Source organism: Dermacentor silvarum, chromosome 11, assembly GCF_013339745.2.
Source record: "Dermacentor silvarum isolate Dsil-2018 chromosome 11, BIME_Dsil_1.4, whole genome shotgun sequence".
Lineage (NCBI taxonomy): Eukaryota > Metazoa > Arthropoda > Arachnida > Ixodida > Ixodidae > Dermacentor > Dermacentor silvarum.
Genome location: NC_051164.1, coordinates 106,138,570 through 106,159,314, shown reverse-complemented (window position 1 = coordinate 106,159,314; position 20,745 = coordinate 106,138,570). Strand labels below are relative to the sequence as shown.

Here is a 20,745-nt window from a genome sequence, read left to right as displayed (position 1 = left end):
AACATGGCAATGTGTTTTATTAAGTGACAGCTCTAAGACAATGCGTAACAAATAAGTTATAACGTGCGGGCGAAACAAGCGCCCCCTGGCGAGGCTTGCGAACGGCGGCGAGAGGACGTCTTCTGGAGGAGGCCACTGGGTGGCGGGCCGCACAGCAGCCCGGCAAGCACGAAGTTTCCTAAAATACCGCAGAGGGGTTCACCTGCAAAGGAGGCACGAAACATGCGTAGGTCATTTACAAAGCGGGCATTGTTAAGCCGTGCATCGCGAAGGGCCAGCAACACAGGCAGTCCTTATGTAGCAGCGGCGACACAGATTGATTCCATTCCTTAGTATGCGAATCACTATTTTTGCAGCTATAGCTACCGCACACGTCTTCCCTTTATCGTTACACATTTTTCAGCATGAATTGGGCACATTGCATTAGCGAGCACACTTGCACTTCCGACAGCTGATCAAACAGTAGCAGGTCAGAAGCAGTTAGTGGTTTTGTATTCGTGCGCACTCGCTGAAGCAATGTATGGCGGGCCGCCGAAAGCGCTATCTCAGTTCCTATAGAGCAAACTGCTCCGCGAAAAGGGTCAATAAAGTTTCCCTAATCTATGTAAACATTTGCCGGTCACCGATTATTTACAGCATCGCTGTGTGGTTGCATACATTTCGTCTTATCATCCAAGTTTCTGAACTGATACATTTATTACATTATTTGCACACAAATTTGTGCAAGCATCTCGAAAGTTTGGCAAAAACCATCAGAGGATGATTGTCTAAGCGATTGCCTACTGGTGTTAACATGTTAAGATATTCATACGTACCACAGAAACAATATACAGCTGAACCTCGTTGGGATCAGGAAAAATCTTCACTATATCGGTAACTTCGCTATAGTGATATTTCACCATTCTACCTTTCTGCAATCACAATACAATTTTTAAACCACATACTAGTAGATTATCATTCAAAAGAGCCCAAGTTTTTTGTTAATCGAAACGCATTTTTGCACGCTGCTGTCATTAACGTGTGAATGCTGACACGTTCGCTGGTAGGAAGCATGATGACCACACGTAACAAATCAAGGCGGCCAGTGCATGCACGAATTGTAGTTACTGAAACCATTGTGTGTGTGATCATTTTATTGCGATATCAATTATATGGACACTCCCAGCGCATTTCTCCCGTGGTCGTAGACGTCGCTATGAGGTTTCGTATGAAGTCCACCTACGGTAATATCGTCGCCGCCCGCCGTACGCTGTATGTGCGATTGAAAGCATGCGAGGGTCAGCCGACGATTGCGGCTCAATATCGCGCGCGCAAGGGAGATGGGGGGCGGCAACGCGCTGCTTCTGTCGCGTGCGAGGCGCGGGGGGGGGGGGGGGGGGATGTTACTTCGGCGGCGGCCGCGCAGGGAGCCGTATCTAGAAAGCGCTCTGCGACGTGGAAAAAGTGTACGCCCGCGCGGGCCTCATCCTCAAAGCGATCTGCGATGTGGACAAAGTGCAACTAGTGCCGGTAGCTTCGTATGCGCTGTGCTTTCGACGTTTAGTTCGCGTTGAAGCGAGAGTGCACGAATGTCACTTCGCTCGCTGCTGCTGCCGCGCCTCCTCACTTCAGCGTTTTGACAACGAGGTTCCTCGGTAATCAAGCGAGATGTGTTCATGTCTATACCTATGCACGCGTTACACCGTGATTGTTAATTTAGTTAGTGAGCGAATGTTTACAAGTTTAAACGGCCGATAAATCTATCCTTAGTTCGTATAGTTGTCTACTACTTCGCTATCGCAATCGATGTTTCGCCTTTCCGGCGAAACTGCGACATTTTTACTCCGTCACCAACAGGATAAGTCACAGCTTTCGTGTACCTTCCGCTGTACCTTCCTCCTCCGATTTCCTCCTCGCGCTCTTCCCTATCGCCGTCTTGCATCCTCCGCTGCGCTCTGCGTTCGCTCTTTTTTCATCCTTCGTTCTGGCAGTTACACCGAGGCCGACGCTCAACGCAGGAATGGGCGCCTAAAGGCTGCGCTCTAGTTATATATGGACGCATATGGGAGTGTAACCGGGACCGGCGTTTCTGTTCGCTATAGCCGTTAGTTCACAATATACATATTCACTGTAACGAGATTCTATTCCGCCGCGACCTCGCGTCCTCAGGCGTGGCCGTCCCTTCTCTTTAGCACGCGCGACTGCTCGCTTAGGTGGAGCGTGACCTCAACGCTTGCGTTAACCAATCTGGGCGCTGCTATGCGTCCGGCTGTCTTCCACCGTCTGTCTTCAGTTTCCTCTCCGATAGAAACCGACAGGTCCTCCTGAGTCGTAGATGTAGGCGTGCACAGACTAAAATTCCCTGGTCTACTTTCGACTTCTCACTTGCACGTGCACTATGTGCGGCTTCCTCATTGCACGCCCGCAGCTCCGTCCCCACAGCTACACCGTACCCCGTTCTCCCGTTGATACGCACCACATGTGATGGACGGGTGCGATTAGAGTAGAGACGCGATTGAGCTCGGAGCGCCCTCTATATAGCTCCACTATAGAACACTTTAATCCGTGCACGTTCGTCTACGGGTCATGGAGTCAGTTTATTTGAAGAAACATTGAACGTCGATCGACGGGTGACGTCTAGTAGTGCGGAAGTGCAATGTTTTGTTGCGCCAGTGCAAGACATGGTGAACAAACAGGGGACGTATTCTGCGACGATTACTTCGGGGATACTATCGTCTTCGCGTGACGTAGTGCTCAACCAGCCAATCAGCTCATCCGATTTTGCCTAACCAGCCAATCGGCGCGTGCCTGACGGCGATACTATCGCCAAGAGTGATCGCAGAATACGTCCCCAGCACAAACACGGGCCGACTACTAAATGTCGTAGCATCCAACGCTGCATAAACGATCTTGTTTACCTGTACAAGAACGGACGTCTTGTGGACGTCACGAGAAGCCGGGCAGTAGCCGTGGTGACGAAGCGGCGATCGTTCGTGGCAGTGACGTGGCGCCTTCTGCCGGCGGGGGCGCGCACTTCCTGAGACGTGTTGGACGGGGCGGCGGGCAGCGACCGTCGGGGACTAGCGAGAATAATGATGACGGCGCTAGTGGCTCCACGCACACCACCAGGCGGCTCTGCAGAACGCCGCGCACGCAGGCACCCCATGGTTCCACGTGCCACCTGCGGGATATTTTGATCTTGCAGTGTCTGCTATAACGACATTAGCGGTTTTACGCTCTGCATCGCGCGTAAGCGTAACCCACTGCGCTGTGAAGGCTAAGCAATTGGCACGGTCATTGACTATATATCGAGAAATGGGCAGAGAAACTACAACGAAGTGTTAAACGAGCTACCAAAACTGTTCCAAAAGAGGCAGGGATAGAGGAGATGGATAGCAGATTATTGCACATGTGGGAAGCGAAAGGTAGTATGCTGAAAAGATGGAAAAGGCAAAAACATAATCGGAAATTAAGGAAGAGAATTGCGGAATTAGACAAGGAAATCGAAGTTTATGCGAATAGGTTAACCCAACAAAATTGGGAAGCCACGTGCAACTCGATGGAGAGGCAAATGTGTATGTCCAAGACCTGGAACATTCTCCGATGCCTCTTGGATTCCGAGAGTACAAAAACCGTATAAAGGCACAATCTACAAACGGTTATATTCAGCTATGAAGGTAGCGAAGAAGAGCTCTTTCGAGAGCTCCAAAAGATGTACGTTGGAGATGCGGATAGAGAACGACTCCCAGATTACAGAGGTAATGAAAATCCTGATCTCGATGCCCCCATTACGGAGGCAGAAGTCAGATGTGAACTTACCAAACTCAACCCGAAATCTGCACCAGCATCTGATGGGATAACCAACACGCTCAGGAACCTCGACGATGAATTCATTCGAGCTCTCATAGACTACAGAATAAGTGCTGGGAGCAAGGTTGCATTTCAAGTCAATGGAAAGCAGCCCAAATCATCTTCATACCGAATCCTGGAAAGAAACCACAACTGACAAACTTGAGGCCCATATCGCTAACATCCTGCGTCGGTAAACTCGTGGAACATGTGGTTCTGACACGCCTCACGAGATACATGGATGATGCAGGACTTTAACCGCATAGCATGGTTGGACTTCGACCAAAGTTATCGACGCAGGATATTATGCTCAAACTGAAACATCAGGTGATAGATGCGGGCGCGAAAACTCTAGATACCAAGGCGATACTAGGGCTCGATCTAACAAAGGCCTTTGACACTGTCACGTACAAGGCAGTACTACAAGATCTCCAAGAGCTGGATGTAGGGCGTAAAACATACGCGTACATCAAAGACTTCTTGACGGATCGTACGGCAATGATTACAATTGGGGGAACCAAATCAGAGGAGATCAAACTAGGTAATAGAGGTACTTCACAGGGATTGGTCCTATCCCCGATTCTATTCAATGCGGCAAGGATCGGTCTTCCTGCGAGACTCAAAAATTAAAAGAAATAGAAGGACTCGGACACAGCCTAAACGCGGACATCACCCTCTGGGTTGCAGCTGGAAGCGATGGGCATGTGGAAGAGATCCTCCAAACAGCAGTAAATACGGTCGAAGACTACATCAGAGACAAGGAACTGCGATGTTCCTCTCAAAAATCAGAACTTCGGCTCTATATATCCACATGCAGGGGTCGAAAAATCATTAAGAAAAGGCCGGACGTTGTGGTCACAGTAGAAGGCACCAGGATACCGATAGTGGAGAGCCTAATAAGACTGGGACTCCGCATATCCGAAAACGGTCATAATGGAGAAACCATTAGACTACTGGATAATAGTGTTCACCAAACAATTAGACTAATAAAGCGGATATCCAACAGGAACTATGGCATGGAAGAGCACAATCTTATTCGATTAATAGAAACATTCGTAATCAGTCGTATTGTATATGTGGTCGCTTACCTTAAGCTCTACGCTGCGAAGAAAGTCAAGATAGAATGTATCTTTAGAAGGGCGTATAAGCAAGCCTTGGGACTTCCAGCAAATACGTCAAACGAGAAGTTGCTAGCACTCGGCGTGCACAATCAAACGAGGAGTTGCTAGCACTCGGCGTGCACAACACATTAGACGAACTTATTGAGGCCCAGAGAGTGGCGCAGTATGAAAGGCTTACGCAGAGTTTGACGGGCAGACACATCTTAGACGACATCGCAATATCCTACGAAGCACAGCACGGACTGCGGGGAGACATCCCAAGGAAAATAAGGGAACATCTCTCAATACTCCCAATCTCCAGAAACATGCTCCTGGAGTTTCACGAAGATAGAAGAATCGCAAGGGCCAGAGCTCTCCACAAAAATTCATTAGTGCTAGGGACGTGGTCTATGTGGACGCGGCGGAATACACAACTAGATATGTCGATAGTTGCTACGAGTCTAGAGGGTGACTCCAGAGTTAGTGGCACTGTAAAAACAAGAAAGGCGGAGGTGGCGGAAGAGGCAGCCTTAATTAGCGCTGGAAATAGCCTCCACGGAGGCCAACATCATAGTCAGCGACTCCAAGACCGCCGTCAAGAACTATGCCAAAGGAAGAATCTCGCCGGAAGCGCTAAGAATTTTAGCCAACTTTCGTGAAGATCGAGATGTTTACATTATATGGGCACCCGCACACTCCTCCCTTCCCGGGAACGAAATAGCACACAACCTGGCTCGAGAACTGACGGACCGAGCAGGTGACACGAAAATACTGGGAACGGAGAGAGACCGGATGACCAGCTTTACAGAGATCACCAAACACTATAAATTGGGAAGGGCCCGTTTCCCCCCGGAACACTCCTCGCTAAGTAGACGGCAGGCGACGGCAAGGCGCTTGTTACAAACTGAAACATATCCGAACCCGGTGGCCTACCACCGTTACTATCCAGAACTTTACACCGATAGATGCAGATTTTGTGAAGGGCGGACTTACAACATATGGTTTGGGCTTGTCCTGGGACACCCACACAGAATAAAACACACAAGACCAGCGAGTAGTGGGAGACCGCGCTGCTCAGCTCTGCACTGGAAGACCAACTTAAGGCAATCCAGCAGGCCGAAGATGCCGCCAGAGCCCAAGGGCTCGAGGCCGTCATCTAGGTAGAGAGACCTAGGTCTCACAAATCTTCTGTACAAAAAAGTTTATTCCTCCTCCTCTGCGTGTTCCGTGGTCTAAACACGCCAAAGGCAATTCTGAAACCTTACGCGACTGTAATAACGTGACTGTTTCGTTTTGCAGTCCTCTACCTTTTGAAGTTTCACAAGCGACATCATATAGCGTGAAATTTTAGCCTTCTCTACGGTTAGCCTCATTTTCACGATGTGCTTGTTTGAACTTACCCCGACTTCGACAGGGCGTTCCAGTCATAGAAAGACAAGATGGCGACCGTCCTCGCTTATTTTCATCACAGCCTGTTCAGATCACATAGCTGCCCGCAAACGAGCGCGCACCAGGGCGTTATTGTATTCCACCCCCACCCCCCTATTTCTTTTACCTATTTCGAGTTGTGTGCGTTATTTCATCCACTCCCTGCACATTATAATCAAAACAATCTCCCCTGGAAAAAGCGTGAAGTGCTGCGAACAAAAAATAATGGTGTAGCTAATAATAGTTAACTTATGGCCGCGCGTTCATTCTGAGACATGTATACAGTAAAATACCACTTGAACGAACGCCATTTAAACGAACTATTCAGTTGTGCGAACTTTTTTTTGAATCCCCCGCCGAAGCGCCATTGGACCCAATGCTAACGCATTTCAGTTCTACGAACATATTTTGTGACACCATCCAATGCCTCCCACGTCATATTGATCACAAGTACAACCGCACTTTCTATAGCATAGCTTTACTAGCTTTACCGTGGCCTTCGCGACGAGTTCCGCTACCGGCGCCCATCGCGGAGGCCTTTACGCTGATAACGGCGCTTCATACCACGTGACGAACAGTCGGACCCCTTCGGCTTTGAACTGTATTGGCAGGCTACGTAGGTATTTTCGTAACCAAACGGAGCCACAGCCGCAGTGACAGCTACAGCGCCCTGCAATCGCGTGCTCGTTATGAGTGCCAAACGGAAACGCCTGTCTCTAGACGAAAAGCTGGATGTTTTGCGTAGGCTGGACTCCGGGCAGCGTCAAGTCGACGCGCTTGTATCGCTCCCATTTCATTACTACCCTAATTGAAATGCTTGGATGTCGCGCGAACTTTTTATAAAGTGGACCGTAGACGTTAACAATGAGATGGCGAGAATGAATGGCAAGATTTTGTTAAACCCGGGAGTAGACACACGTCTCGGCAACAGCCAAGTTGAATTTCTCCCGCCAAATTGCACGTCAGTTTTGCAGCCTCTTGATCTCGGCATCATAAAAAATGTAAAGGTGCACTCCAGGAAGCGGCTTGTACAGCACGTCCTGCTAAATCTGAGAATGCAGAAGCCTGACCCAGTTAACGCGCGACAGGCATCAGAAATGCTCACAGGGGCTTGGTGGACTGTGAGTAAAACGACGATAGCGAACTGCTGGCAGAAAGCAGGCCTAGTCGCTGCAAACTTACCGCTAGACGCTAATCTTTAAGAGGAGGAGCATGATACTGATGACAGCACTGAACCCGGTGGCTGGAAGGAATTGTCTGAAAGACTGGGTAAAGACAGCGCTTTGCCTTTTGATGAATATATAAGCGCTTTGAACCTGTAACTCTCGCGTTGAGACATGCGCCACTCTGTCTATCGAAGAGATTGTAGCGAGCGTCCTACTTCAGGAAGAAGAGGAGGAGGTAGAAGTAACCCTTGTAGAGGAAGTGCCAAGAATGTCAGCTAAAGAAGCCCTGATGTACTTGGAAAAAGTGAAGTCCTTCGCTGCCCAGCAGAGTGTTGTGCCGGAGATAGGTTTTTGAGAGCTTGGAGACAGTGACGCAATTCATGACCACTGCAGTCATAAGTGCACAAGTGCAGCAAAAAATTACTGCGTTCTTCAAAGCATGCTAAATAAGCAGAAATTCACATTCAAATAAGCAGCATTGCAAATAAAAGGGTTTAAGTTTTATTTCAACAACTTATGTTTTCTTTAGCTCCTGATAAGTTGCAACATAGCTATTTTAGTTCAGCGAACTTTCACTTTAACGAACTTTTTCCTGGGGTCCCTTGAAGTTCGTTGAAGTGAAGTTTCACTGTATACTGCTGCTTGTGTTTTTAACTAGTGGGTGTGATTCTCAGCTGGGGAGGCGGCATTCGGGAGCAGAATGCAAAAGCGCACGTCTACCGATCTTTGGATATAGTCTAGGGCTGCTCTCTTGTACGCGTTCGAAAAGCCGACGCCCTGTTTCGTCTCGCGCGATTGCACGGCCGCGCCGATATGTGGTATAGGCCAATCTATGGCAATCACGTGAGGCGAGACCGAACGTCGGCTTTTCGAACGCGTACAAGATAGCAGCCTATAGGTGTTGCCTCGAGACGCTCAACCACGTCAACAAATCCCACCAACCTTGCTCTTTGCAATTCGATATTACGCTTCTCACGTGCCCCTTGTTTTGAGCTGCGCTTCGTGAACAATCTGCAGTAGGCTTAGTGGTCATCGCTCCAACGAACAGTATGAGAGCGCTTTGAACTATACGGAACATCGAAGGCAGCTTAGGTGTGAATCATAGTCGAGAAAAACGGATATATATGATTCAACTAACCTTCCTGTGCAGGGCTCCGTGTTGCAAGCGAGCGGGCCCGTCTTGAGCGCGGGTCTCTGACCCTGGTCGCAGCGACTGTCATTCGGGTACGTTCTCGACGCACCGCACTGGACCGTCACGTTGTGTGTGCCTGTACAATGAAACGATGCGCACCGAGCTGTTACGAAGCAGTTCGGCTCGGGCATGTGTTAATACTCCTACTAATGCAAGTATGCTCACCAGAATTAAATTTGCGGGAAGATGTTTCCATTATATAGCTACCACATTTCTGATGCCTCCCAGTTACACTTTAATTCTCTCGTGGTTTCATTGGCTCTAGTGACTGTCCGGTGGTTTATTAGCACGGGTCATTCATGTGCGTATAACCAAAGAATTAAACAGGAATATTGAAACATGAAGTTTATAACTTTGCGACAACAAACCATGAGAGAGGGAGAGAGAGACAAAGCTTCATTGCGGTTTTAGGAGATTATCAGATAACTTCAGTCTTGGGACTCGCTAGCATGCTTCGTTCGCCAGAATGACAGGTTTCGCGGTTGCATAAGCTGCAGTTGATACAAGGTTTGGTCCGGACAGAATAAACTCGTGTTAATACGAAGTACCTAAAACTCTATTTCGGTTACGTGCATTAAAAAATTATATTAATAAAATAACGGACTGTATACAGACATGCATATACGATATGCCAGTTCTGCCTGCTCTAGATGCTCTAAGACATGTATACATATATAGTTTACACAATTTTAATATCCGTTTCATTGAGGACATCCACTTAGGAAACATTACTCGCAGATAGCCTCGAAGCATCAAGTTTGCTTGGGTGCCTCGAAACATCAAGTTTGCTTGAAGTTTACAGCTTGGTGAGTGCCAGCCGTTTCAATCACTGCAATATATTTATTCTCTTCGCCAAACTATAGAATCGGCCACTCCTCTGAACTTGACCGTATGCATTCTTTTTAGGAATTTCCTGTAGCCTTTTGCTAAAGCACTTGACAAACGTAGCTTCGAAAAGTAAGCCACCTGCATTGTGTACGCATACCTCCACCACAGGGCAGTGAGCAGTCGGACATGTGAATATTCCACGAGTGCGAAACCTCCGAGGTCTGATTCGTGTCCGCAAGGGTTTGCGCCGCCTGGCGTTCGGCGCTCCACCGGACGTCGCCTTCCTCGACGGCTGCATCCGTCGCCTCGTTGCCCAGTGCGGGCGCGTGGCGCTTGATTCTGCGCCGTCGACGCTTCCTTTGGAGGGCACGGGGCGTCACGCTCTCTGCGTGGTTAAGAGGACACGTTGATTATATCGCCGCTTAGATTTGACTTGAAAACATAGGAGAAGCTAGCGCAGAAAAAGTGATATAAATAGGCACTTGGTGCCGCAGCTAAACGTCGCCTCCCTTCCCTCCCCCTCCCCCACGGCTTCTCGCGCGTCGGAAGAAGGTGCGTTTGCTCTACATATATGGTGATTGTAAAGGAGAAAAGAGACGCCACGCCTACTTCTGCAGCCCTTAAGCGAGCACGGCGCGGAACGCGCGTTTGTTCTCCGCCGTGCGTTCACTCCCCGTGAAAGACGCGCCCCTCGCGCCCTTTCACTCGCACATACAGCGTTCGGCGCGCGGCGACGATTTCTTCTCCAAATGACGTCATACGGAACCTCACGGCGACGGCGACGGCGACGCCGACGGCAGAAATCTGCTTTTGAGTGTCCATATAATTGCTATCGCAATAAAAGAAAACGCGCACTAGTCCGCCACTTGCTGTTCCCGTGCTTTGTCGTCTTGGAAACAGGACTTTGTGTCAGAAGGGTACGTTCGCACTAAATAAGGGAACGTGTCGTGACTTCATGCTGCTTGAACCACGCGCACGGACATGCACTCGAGTGCGCACCAGTGTCCTGTAACGTTCCCCGACTCAAAAAGTCCTATTCTAACTGATCTGGTGCCTTGTCCTCTGTAGGTCACTTTCTGGAACGCTTACATGTGACGTCGTTATGCCTCAGTAAAGCGATGTCCACGCATTCTGTCGCTGGGCTGAGCCAATGAACCCGCACCGAGAGTGATACCCCGAAAGGTGATCGAACGAGAAAGCGGCTTTAAAGCAGGTCGCTGGGTCCGTGTAGCGGCTGATAGAAATCAACGATCTCACCTTCATCGAGGGGCGTTCCTTCTTCGGTAAATTTCTGGGATGAAGAGATAAAGGAGTGGAAAATCAGGTCACGTTGATGCGGGGGCACCGCGGGAATGGTATCCATGCGCATGCGCAATGCTAGAGTGCGTGCGCATATTGAGCATATACCTGGCATCGCCCAGAGACGCAGAAGGCCCTTCCCCGTCCACCGCTGCAGTCGGTGCCGAAAGGGAAGCGTCCTTCCTCGAACACGTCCATCTGGTAGTGGGTGTCCTTCCACACACGGTCCTGGCACGCCACCACGCATGACACATGCGGGTTGCCTGCAACCACAGGTTAGGGTGCGCACCACTTTAGTATCCTTGCATAGTCGTCGCCAGTTCGTGCACTTTCTTTCGGGGACTGCCGACCTCTCTGGTAGAACAACCCACTTATAGTGAGCAGTTTGTTGATTGTTCTGGTACCAATCCTACGCGTGTTGCATGCCAAACTGCTTCCATCTTGCGCCAAGTATATATTATACGTTTCTTACCCGTTTGCAGCGGTAGCTGCCTTCCTCGTCCGCTGAGTAGGCTGGAGTATTTACGCCGGTACTTCTCGCACACCTTGGTCGCGTACTGGTCTGCTGTCACCATACCCCGACACTGTACGGAATAGGGTATCAGAAAATGCGTTAAGGAAGTCACGGGTTGGACCTTCGCACAACGCAACCTGATTTTAGCACACGTACGTTTTGACCAGTCTCTTCAATTCGCCGACACAATGGCATTAGGTCGACAGTATAACTGCGAAACTCGGCCCCGATTCGCAAGGCCATTTGTACGTACGTCAGAACGGTTCGTAACAACAATAAGGGACCTGTTGTGACCGCAAGCATGATGGTATAGAGAAGGCGCTATAGTCAACGAAATTAACATGTAGAGCTTACGAATAGCTTTGTGTAACTGGCTCCTGAAATGGTCCAGCCACACTTAACGCGTCTCAAATGACATCAGGGGCGTTTTCGGCGCCCACTGGCGCACATTGTTGCCTCGGTAACCTGATGCCATGGTGCTTCGAGGCGCGCTCCTGGCCATTTAATGCCGACACTTTTATGCAGTCAAACTCAGCTGTTGGAACGCTTTCAGCTCGTGCGCTAGATGTCTCACTTTATGACAGCAAGTAGTGGTAACTGCTAACGCCGAGTTCACGACCTCCGAGATCATTATAGTGATCTCTGAGGTCGTACCCAACGCTGTATCAGTGGCTTGCCGCAATCTCAGAGTCATGTGAAACTGGCACTTTGCAGATCGTTAAATAACACTCAGACTAGCGCCTGTCCTTGTCGCTCGTTCTTGTCCGCATCACCAAGCGTCATGGTCCCAATAATCTCGCAGAAATCTGCCGCAGTGTTCTACACGCATTCAATCGAGCACGTAATCGCGTCAGCGCTCGCCATGGGACTCACCTTCCGTGTGGAGTCGCAGAGCTTGTAGGTCTCCTTCTTCCCAGTGCACCGCGATCTGCAACAAGACAGTGAGAACAACGGTAAGGCAGCGTCTGCCAGCGTCGCTGTAGAATACTAGTTTTTTTTTTTTTCACAGCGAAACAGCTTAAGTGTCTAAACCAGTGACTGCACTTATATGTTTAAGTCTTTGTTTTGTGTCCGTAGCATTCCTCGGTATGTATTCTTGTTTTGCGAGTTTCTTTTTTCAATTTCTCAAACATTTCGCGAAAGTTTTTGTCATTTCCTCATTGACGTTGGCTCATTTCGGCTTCGGCATATAGCTTCCGTTAATTTTCGCGTTGTCTACGCAATTTTGTTCCCGTTGTGTTTGTAGATATAAGCATCTTTACATTGCTGCTTGTACTAATATTTTGTTTGCTATGCCTAATCCCACTACAAGATTAAGCAAGGCTTCGCCAACCACGAACAACTTAGGAGACATTAACACAATTATTATTGGACTGGCTCCAACGGGCCGACTCGTTAGCCATACCGAGAGACCTGACATCAGAGATATACTATTCCGGATAATGTCAAGTTCCGCCACGTTGGCGCTTTGAGCCATTCAAAGAGTGACAAGGGGTCTGGACACTCAGATTTCGCCTTGTTGGCGCTTTGAGCCCATCAGAACTGACAAGGGATGCTATATACACTGGACACTGTGAAGTCCCGCCATATTGGCGTTTTGAGCCAATCGGGGAGTGCGTGACAGCCCTGTTGGCCAATCAGCGCTGCCAAGATGGCGGAATTCTTCTGCGTTCAAAATGGCACCTAAGGACTGAGGCACAAAGAGCTGCTACGCATATGCGAATGCGCGAATAATGGCGTCTACTCACATGGCGTTGCACTCTCGAGCGACGAGCTGGAATCCCGAGCCGGCAGCGAGGCAGGAGTGTCGGCACTCGCTGACCGCGTGCCATGGTCCCCAACCGGAGGGTACAACACCGCGGGGGCTGGCCGACGCGGAGGCTGCCATCAGGGGCGACTGGCGGACGGGACACGTGGCTTCGACCGAGTCGTTGTCCGTGCTGCGGCCGTAGCAGTCGAACGCCTGCGAACACGAGTAGGTCACACAAGGATCGCGTCACTGCGCATGAGCACAACGGGCACCGACATTTTATATTTAGATGCGATGACGTTTGTTGCCGGAATAATTTAAGCGCGCGCTTGATCACGTGACCTCCATCCATCCTTGGGTGCGCTGAAGGACGGCGTGCATCGGGCCACCATCCTTCTCGGCTCACGCACGCATTTCCTCGCAGCCACAACGCGCGGGGCGCGAACTTCATCTACCCCACTTTTCCTTCCCAATTAAGCAACGAGAATGCCTCTCAACTTGTACTTTATACGGAACCTCGTGGTGAGGACGACGGCGAGAATTCGCCTTGAGTGTCCATATTATTGCTGTCGCAATAGAAAGAGAGGAAGAGACAATATCTTTACTGTGATCGACGGAGAGTCGAGGCGGACGACGCACCCGGTGCCTGTTCGCTTTAATTGGTGACAGTTCCAAGCGAAGCTCATTCCGGTGATCGTGAAAGGAGATTTACGCGAGTTGTGGCGTCTAACCACAGATCCATCTGGTGCCGTATTCTGAAACGTTACACTTCGGCGATAGTTCGCCTAGGCGACAATTTCGCCTTCAGGCGCGCGCTGATTGGCTGGTTGAGCAAAACCGGAAAATAAATCGCGCCATCTAGTAGTTCCGGTCTACGTCATTTTGACATCACGGTGTCATTGGCTGCTCCCGACATATATTGAATAAACAGCGGCCGATACATTCGAAAACAACACACCCGAGTCGCTCTGCACTCGCACGGTGCGCTCTCGTGTGTTGCGAAGCGTTCGACTGCGCGTGTTGGTAGTGCATGCTGACGTCACGGGTAAGCAGACGGTTGATTTATTGAACGTGACTATCGCCTAGGCGGACTATCGCCGAAGTGGAACGTTTCAGAATACGGCCCCTGGTTGATCCAGTATACGTCAAGTATACCTGGCACTCGCCGTCGACGCAGTAGCGGTTGGTGTTCCTGGCCTGCCTCCTCTGGCTCAGGCTCCAGCAGGGCGTGCCGTCGGGGATGCGCCAGCCGTGGGTCATGTAGCCGCCTCCGCGCTTGCGGCACCACACGTAGCACGAGTGCGTGTCTGCGAGTGAGGGCTCATATTCAATTAGGCGCACAAGAAGAGACTCTAAGGAGGACTCTAAATGCTAGGCGCACCTCCTGAGTAAACGCGTACTAACTACCCTAGCTTTCCATTCCGATCAACGAACAATAACTGCAACTGGTAGAGCATCGCCTTCGAGATCGGGAAACGTGCAGAAGAAAGGACGATCGTTATCTCGCAGTGAGCAAGGCTACATTGTGGAACCATAGCGCGAACGTAACAGTCCGTGCCTTTTGTTCTATCTTTTTCTGAAATGAATATAAAATTTAGTCACCTTATAATGGTGACGTTGACTCCTTGTCGCATATGTCGCAATAACAAAACAAATATACTGTAAGATAGAGACTAAAGGCTTGGACAGGTTGCACCACACATTATATTGAGTCCCGACATGTACACTATACTCAGTCCCGAAAAGGTACAAACGGTGAAAGCGGGTCGCGCTTACCTAACCCTGCCCAGTGCGCGTGTTGTTTGCATACGTAGTATGTGGCGGATTTGGTACAGCTAAAAATGGTCCTAATCGCAACAGGCGCGCACACAGGAGGAGCGCAAGCTTGTTTGCAAAACGCAAGATAAATCCCACTCGAAGTTTCTGTTCACCGTGTCTCGCGCTTCCCTTCAACGTATACGTACATCCGACACATTTCGCGTGACGTCGCAAGTACGTGATTCTGAAGGCATTCAGGGCAAACAGCGTGCACTCACAGTCTCTGCTGGGGAACTGCGTGCCGTACGGCTCGATGCTCTTGTCCCGTGATGATGCCTGGCGGCAGATGCTCAGCACGAACTCGTCCAGCAGGCGTTGGTTCTTGGACGTCGTGCACAGCTGTTCGTATCAGCGCAGAAAATGGCGGTCAATCAGTCATTTAGTGGTCCTTCAGTGAGGACGGAAAAAGCATGTTGATGCCCTGATATATTCATCCTCTAGGTAAAGCTCTCTCAAAAATAGCTATTAGGAAAGGCACGCAAGATGACACACAGAGAAGCACAGGCAAGACGACCGTCTCATCTTTTCTGTCGTCTGTGTATGTGTCATTTCGCGCCACTCATCTAATAGTTGTGTTTAACCAACTAGCCAAGCAAGGAATACTCCCTGAGACCCACGGTCCTGAGACCCACATATCCGGGATCCTGGGTGGGTGTCTTATAGGATATCGAATGGAGGTAACCATCGGGGCAACAGCACAAAGGCCTCATTCCTGCATCACCCACCACAGGCATCCCAGACTGACATCCCATTTCCCCGTCTCTTTCCGGACGTATAGTTGAAGACCAAAACAAAAGTATCGCCTAAAAACATAATTAAGAAGTTTTTACTTCTAAATTAAAAATTAAATTGTGGGGTTTAACGTGCCAAAATCACGATGTGATTATGAGGCACGCCGTAGTGGGGGACTCCGGATTAATTTTGACTACCTGGGGTTCTTTAACGCGCACGTTAACCAAAGTGCACGGGTGGTCTTTTTTTTTTTTTCATTTCGCCCCCATCGAAATGCGGCCGCCGTCGACGTTTTTCAAACAGACTCGCCGCAACCCACCGTGGTTGCTTAGTGGCTATAGTTCTGGGCTGCTAAGCACGAGGTCGTGGGATCAAATCCCGGTCACGGCGACCGCATATCGATGGAGGCGAAATGCAAAAACGCCCGTGTGCTTGCGTTGTAGTGCATGTTAAAGAACCCCAGGTGGTCAGAATTAATCCGGAGCCTTTCACTACGGTGTGCCGCATAATTAGAACTGGTTTTGGCACGTAAAACCACAGGAAGATAAGAAGACTCGCCGCATACGAAGAAAACAGTCGAAGCAGCCATCTTTCCGACGCGTCTTCTGACGAATCGGATAGTTTTGACGAACATGCGTTTCGCGATTGAGTACTCGTTTGTAGTACATTTTATACTCCGTAATGTTCCTTACATATGCAGGCGGATTCGGATAAAACGTTATATAACACAAATTTAATCTTATTTCGCATGTACAAATTCGTTAGGGTGGGTCCCCAAACGGCGACATGACTAGTCCTAACAGCCAAATTATGCTCTAATGATTGTAATAATTCCCACCGCCATTAGAAATTCGTGCATTAGGGACGATCTCTGATACTGTACACTCAGGCGCGTATCCGACGCTACGGAAGATTGATCGACTTGTTCGATCAATCTTTCGATCAGTCGATCAATCGACTTGAAGATTGATCTCTTGTACATCGACTTGTATATCTTGCAGTGCACGCATTTACCGCGTCCATTGGAACTAATGTCCCGCCGACGCCGGCGACGCCAAGCTTTCTTCGGTGTTCTTCGCCCGTACGACCCCCTCGCGTTTCGCCTTTGTACCGCGTTCTTATGGCGATAAACGCCCTATATGGAGCACGCGCCGCCGTATGACTTGCGCTTGAGAACGAACGGTGCCCGTCGGCCAGTGCTGACGGCGCGAAACCTGACTGCTATCGAGTGAAAAGTGCGTCATTGGATTGTTTGACCTCGTTATCTGCAGCAGAAAAAAAAATTAAAACGCGCGATAAGTTATTGCTGGGCCGGTATTTTGTAGCGATGCCTTTCCGATGCTAATGCCTTTTCGCGCTTGGTCAGTGGTCAGAGCGACGGTCCGCTCACGTTATCAACGGGATCAGCCGGCCGTGAGCGGTGGATGATAAGACTAGTAAGGCATAAGGCATCGCTACAAAATACCGGCCCTGCTCCGAGAGCGTTGCGCGAGGGGGCACGGACTGCGCGCTGCGCGGTGTTTGCTCGTGCAGGGTATAGTGCGTATAGTTGGCACAAATTTCAACTAGGCGTTGCTCCACGAAGCTTGAATCGGCACGGACACGGCAGGTGCGATCGTATACCGACCCGGCGCAGTGATACGCGTGTTCGCATGCTCTGTCCGAGCGGCCGACCATGCATGCTGGACTGACAGGCGCGTCGCACGCCGGCTTGAGCATCTCAATGCGCCGCGGCGCGCTGGCATCAGATAAGATAACTGGCGAACATGACGTAGCTCGCCTTCCTGTTCTTCGGAAGCCAGCGCCGATTTGATGGCCAAGCGTGCCTAGAATTCGAGGCCGGCCCTGAGGTACGCGACACCGTCGCACAGCTGCGTGCATGCACTATATGCCGCAGCTCTTGGCTGGGACGTGGCCAGGATCAATCTAGTAACGTTGGCCGGGATGTAGTAGGGACACAAATGTGGCGTCAACATTTACCGGACAACTCTGGCCTGAAAAGAAGAGAGCGACATGGACACTGTGGAGCGCCGGTAAGTTCAACGCTTGACTCTTTATACATCCTTTCTGCATGCTGGGTATATCCAAGCCTGACGGCCACGTTTTCGTTGACCGCACAATAGGGGTTCCATTACCGAGAATGAGATTCTGCAGAAACCTCGGGAAAACAAGATGTTGAGACTAATTTCGCAACGCCGATTTCGATATAACTGTTCCACGCGCATTCCGTGTCGTTGTAGATTCAAGCACGGTTTATCGCAAAAGTTCCACGGACGTGGAAGCTCTCGCGAATATGCCGTTGCGCAGCCTGCAATGCAAAGGCGCAATGCGGTGCTCGCATGCAGAACTACACTGCGCATTTCAGTTTCGTGACGTATGCATTAGCTGCGAGCAAATTTCGTTCGCATGACTTCGTTGTTGCTTTCTCTGTCGACAGCATACACCTATGTTTACGTGACTGTAATTCTTTTAACGCTGCTTTTGAAGGTGAGATTGATTGATGTTTAACGTCCAACAACAGCACTGGGGCTAAGAGATGAGATGCCTTCGGATTGACTTTAGCCAGCAGGGGTTACTTCAAGGTGCAGCCAATAATGTCCGGCACACGATAAATTTTGCGTTCTGTCCCCACGGGAATGCGACCGCCAGGGCCAGGAAGCTCCATAGCCAGCAAGCCACCGCAATGGCTTCATGCGAGTGATCGAAGTTAAAGCATCGCTTACACTGTATGGGCAGAATCGAAACAAAGTCTCAACTTTTTTCTGCGAGAAGCCTTTGTTCTTCTTTTACAAAAACCCACAATTATTTGTGTAGGTCGGCTTACCTGCGTTGCATCACAGATCTGCACTCTCTTGTCGGAGCCCTCGCAGAAACGGCCCCCGCTTTGTGGGCTGCAACCGAAGATATCGCGCGAATTAACAAATGCCGATGACGTAAGTCTTGGCGCTCTTTGGTCATACCAGGCCCTTGCGCCATAAAAATCCATGTATCATCATCATAAGTTGGAAACTGAAAATAACAAGCAACCACAAATAAGAGTCAGTGAGAGGTGTGTATTGGCGATAAGATCAGTGGTCCACAGTTGCCTCAGATCGACGATCAGGTCAAGACACGCGCGATACAACTTTACCAGCAACGTTGGCTCTTGGGGTGTATACGACATTTCTTTGCGTGAAACGCGTGGAAAATGTGCGCCAGTACGTATATAGCGTTCTGTTTGACGTTCCTTCATTTAGCACTTGTCTTTAGAGAACAGAGGAAAACATTCTATAAAGAGTGCTGGAGATGTTTGCATGGCCACGTACACGCCTAGCATGCTACTTTAGATGACGAAGGCAATGCATGGAATTAGCTCACACGCAGTTCACGCACGCGCAACATGCACAAGTAACAGACACTAGCCGAAAAAAAAATCTATGGATTGTTTGGTTCGGGCCAATGTCCCATGTGAAGACAAATAGCGCCTTCGCTGAGCGCAAATCACTAGCACCGCTGAAACAAGTGCACTAAACTGTGTACCAGTAACCACCAGGCCGAGCTGTGACTAGTGGCTTGCGGATTACATTAAACAGAATCTGGAATGGTGACATCATGGGTTTCTCATATATAAGCTTCCTGCATGCTTATTATGAGCACTGTGCAAGTATAGTATAACGGTCGGGCAGGCGCGTTAAATAAAAGCGCTCAGTATTCACGATGTGGCGGTCCCCATCGACGGAAAATGAACTACCCTATTAATGTGTGGTGTGCAATCTGCCACAAGCATTCATTGAAGTCAGCCGGGGCAATATTTTTTTAATGTGACCATAACTCTCGTAGGGAATAACCGAAGTTATTTCTGAACAACTCACATTGAGTGGAGGAGAATATATTAGCGGCTGCATCGCACTGCCTTTTGGATAGAGTAAACAGGCTGTAGCCAACAGCTTCTCCGCTGCAGCATTCCTTTCCACTGCCTTTGACAAATTTCTGCTCAGCTGCGGCCGTCTTTGGATACGCCCAAGGGTTTGCCTCTTGGTTTAAAACTTTCAAACTAGTATCGGCACTACATTTTTGTATGCCTGCGTTACACTTTCCTTTTTTGTACGCTTACTTGTCACACGGCTACTCCGCCACTGAAACGTTGTACAAGGCATCGGCGTCCATTATACGCGAAGTGAACCGCGTATGCTGAACCACCACGCGACGTTAACTCAAATCAAAATAAAATCGACTATAACTTCCTTAGGCAACATACAGGCTACGAGGGTCGCCGTTAATTTCAACCACCTGGTGTTTATGAACGTGCAATAAGTCGACACGAATAATTCTTTTTTTTCACCCCTGTCTGAATGCGGCCTCCGCGATCAGGACCTTGTGCTCAACAGGAGAACGCCACAGCCGCTGAGGCACCGCAGCGGGTCGACATTAAATCACCTTAGCACGTGCAGCTACTGTAGAAGTCCTGATGGCGCTATAACCCGTTCAACCTAAGAAACCACGCAAGTGGGCTTCACCTTAGAGAAACATTTATTGCGGGGAAGCCAGCTGTCACGAATGGTTTCAGTGAACAACCCGCACATACATGCGCCCATTCACGGACAGCTGTATGGGTGCACGACATGGGTAATAGCGTGAAAAACAAGACATTACGGCACATGTCAAGTCTTAACAAGACTTAAGAGCGCTGCAGGCCTCCTGTATCCTGTATCTGCAGTCTTCTATCTCCAGTCCTGCTGTGGGTATTTTATTTCTTTTACTCCTTCAATAGAGAAAAAGCCAGTCCATATCGAATGCTGTTAGCGCAAATATAACTCGTCCCGAAATGGTCGTTTCCCCAGAATTTCAACCCGAGAGAGCCAAAACTCGCTATGCAGAGTCATATAGGAATATTCGTGGTGAGGCCACCAGTATACGGCTCATATGTCGATCGAAAGGAGAATAAATGTCGGCCGATAGAGGCTACACACGATGCGAGAAAATGGGTGTTCGCAAATGGGCCCAAGGTATTTCTTGCAGCTCGGAGAATAAATCCAGCTTTAGTTTAGGCGTGCGGGCGAGATCCTCTGAACGTCAAATGTATAGGCAATCTGTTGCGGCGGAGGACTAAC

At 49.5% G+C, this 20,745-nt stretch overlaps 2 protein-coding genes across 2 annotated transcripts in view; one reads left to right on the top strand and one right to left on the bottom strand.

The window, feature by feature from the left end:
* The window catches only part of LOC119434152 (A disintegrin and metalloproteinase with thrombospondin motifs 18), a 148,775-nt gene continuing 128,030 nt past the window's right edge, over window positions 1-20,745 (bottom strand). Inside the window, exons 14-25 of the mRNA XM_037701479.2 lie at window positions 18,480-18,546; window positions 15,142-15,262; window positions 14,261-14,412; window positions 13,104-13,318; window positions 12,229-12,283; window positions 11,314-11,425; window positions 10,950-11,104; window positions 10,800-10,833; window positions 9,700-9,927; window positions 8,661-8,790; window positions 2,898-3,160; window positions 1-202 (exon numbers count right to left, since the gene is read on the bottom strand). Of these exons, the coding sequence (XP_037557407.1) occupies window positions 2,926-3,160; window positions 8,661-8,790; window positions 9,700-9,927; window positions 10,800-10,833; window positions 10,950-11,104; window positions 11,314-11,425; window positions 12,229-12,283; window positions 13,104-13,318; window positions 14,261-14,412; window positions 15,142-15,262; window positions 18,480-18,546 (1,504 nt within the window). The 3' untranslated portion in view covers window positions 1-202; window positions 2,898-2,925. The remainder of the gene's footprint in view (window positions 203-2,897; window positions 3,161-8,660; window positions 8,791-9,699; window positions 9,928-10,799; window positions 10,834-10,949; window positions 11,105-11,313; window positions 11,426-12,228; window positions 12,284-13,103; window positions 13,319-14,260; window positions 14,413-15,141; window positions 15,263-18,479; window positions 18,547-20,745) is intronic.
* Window positions 17,538-20,745, top strand: part of LOC119433395 (bifunctional arginine demethylase and lysyl-hydroxylase JMJD6-like) — a 222,624-nt gene continuing 219,416 nt past the window's right edge. Inside the window, exon 1 of the mRNA XM_049658739.1 lies at window positions 17,538-17,688. The gene's annotated coding sequence lies outside the window, so the exon portion shown is untranslated. The remainder of the gene's footprint in view (window positions 17,689-20,745) is intronic.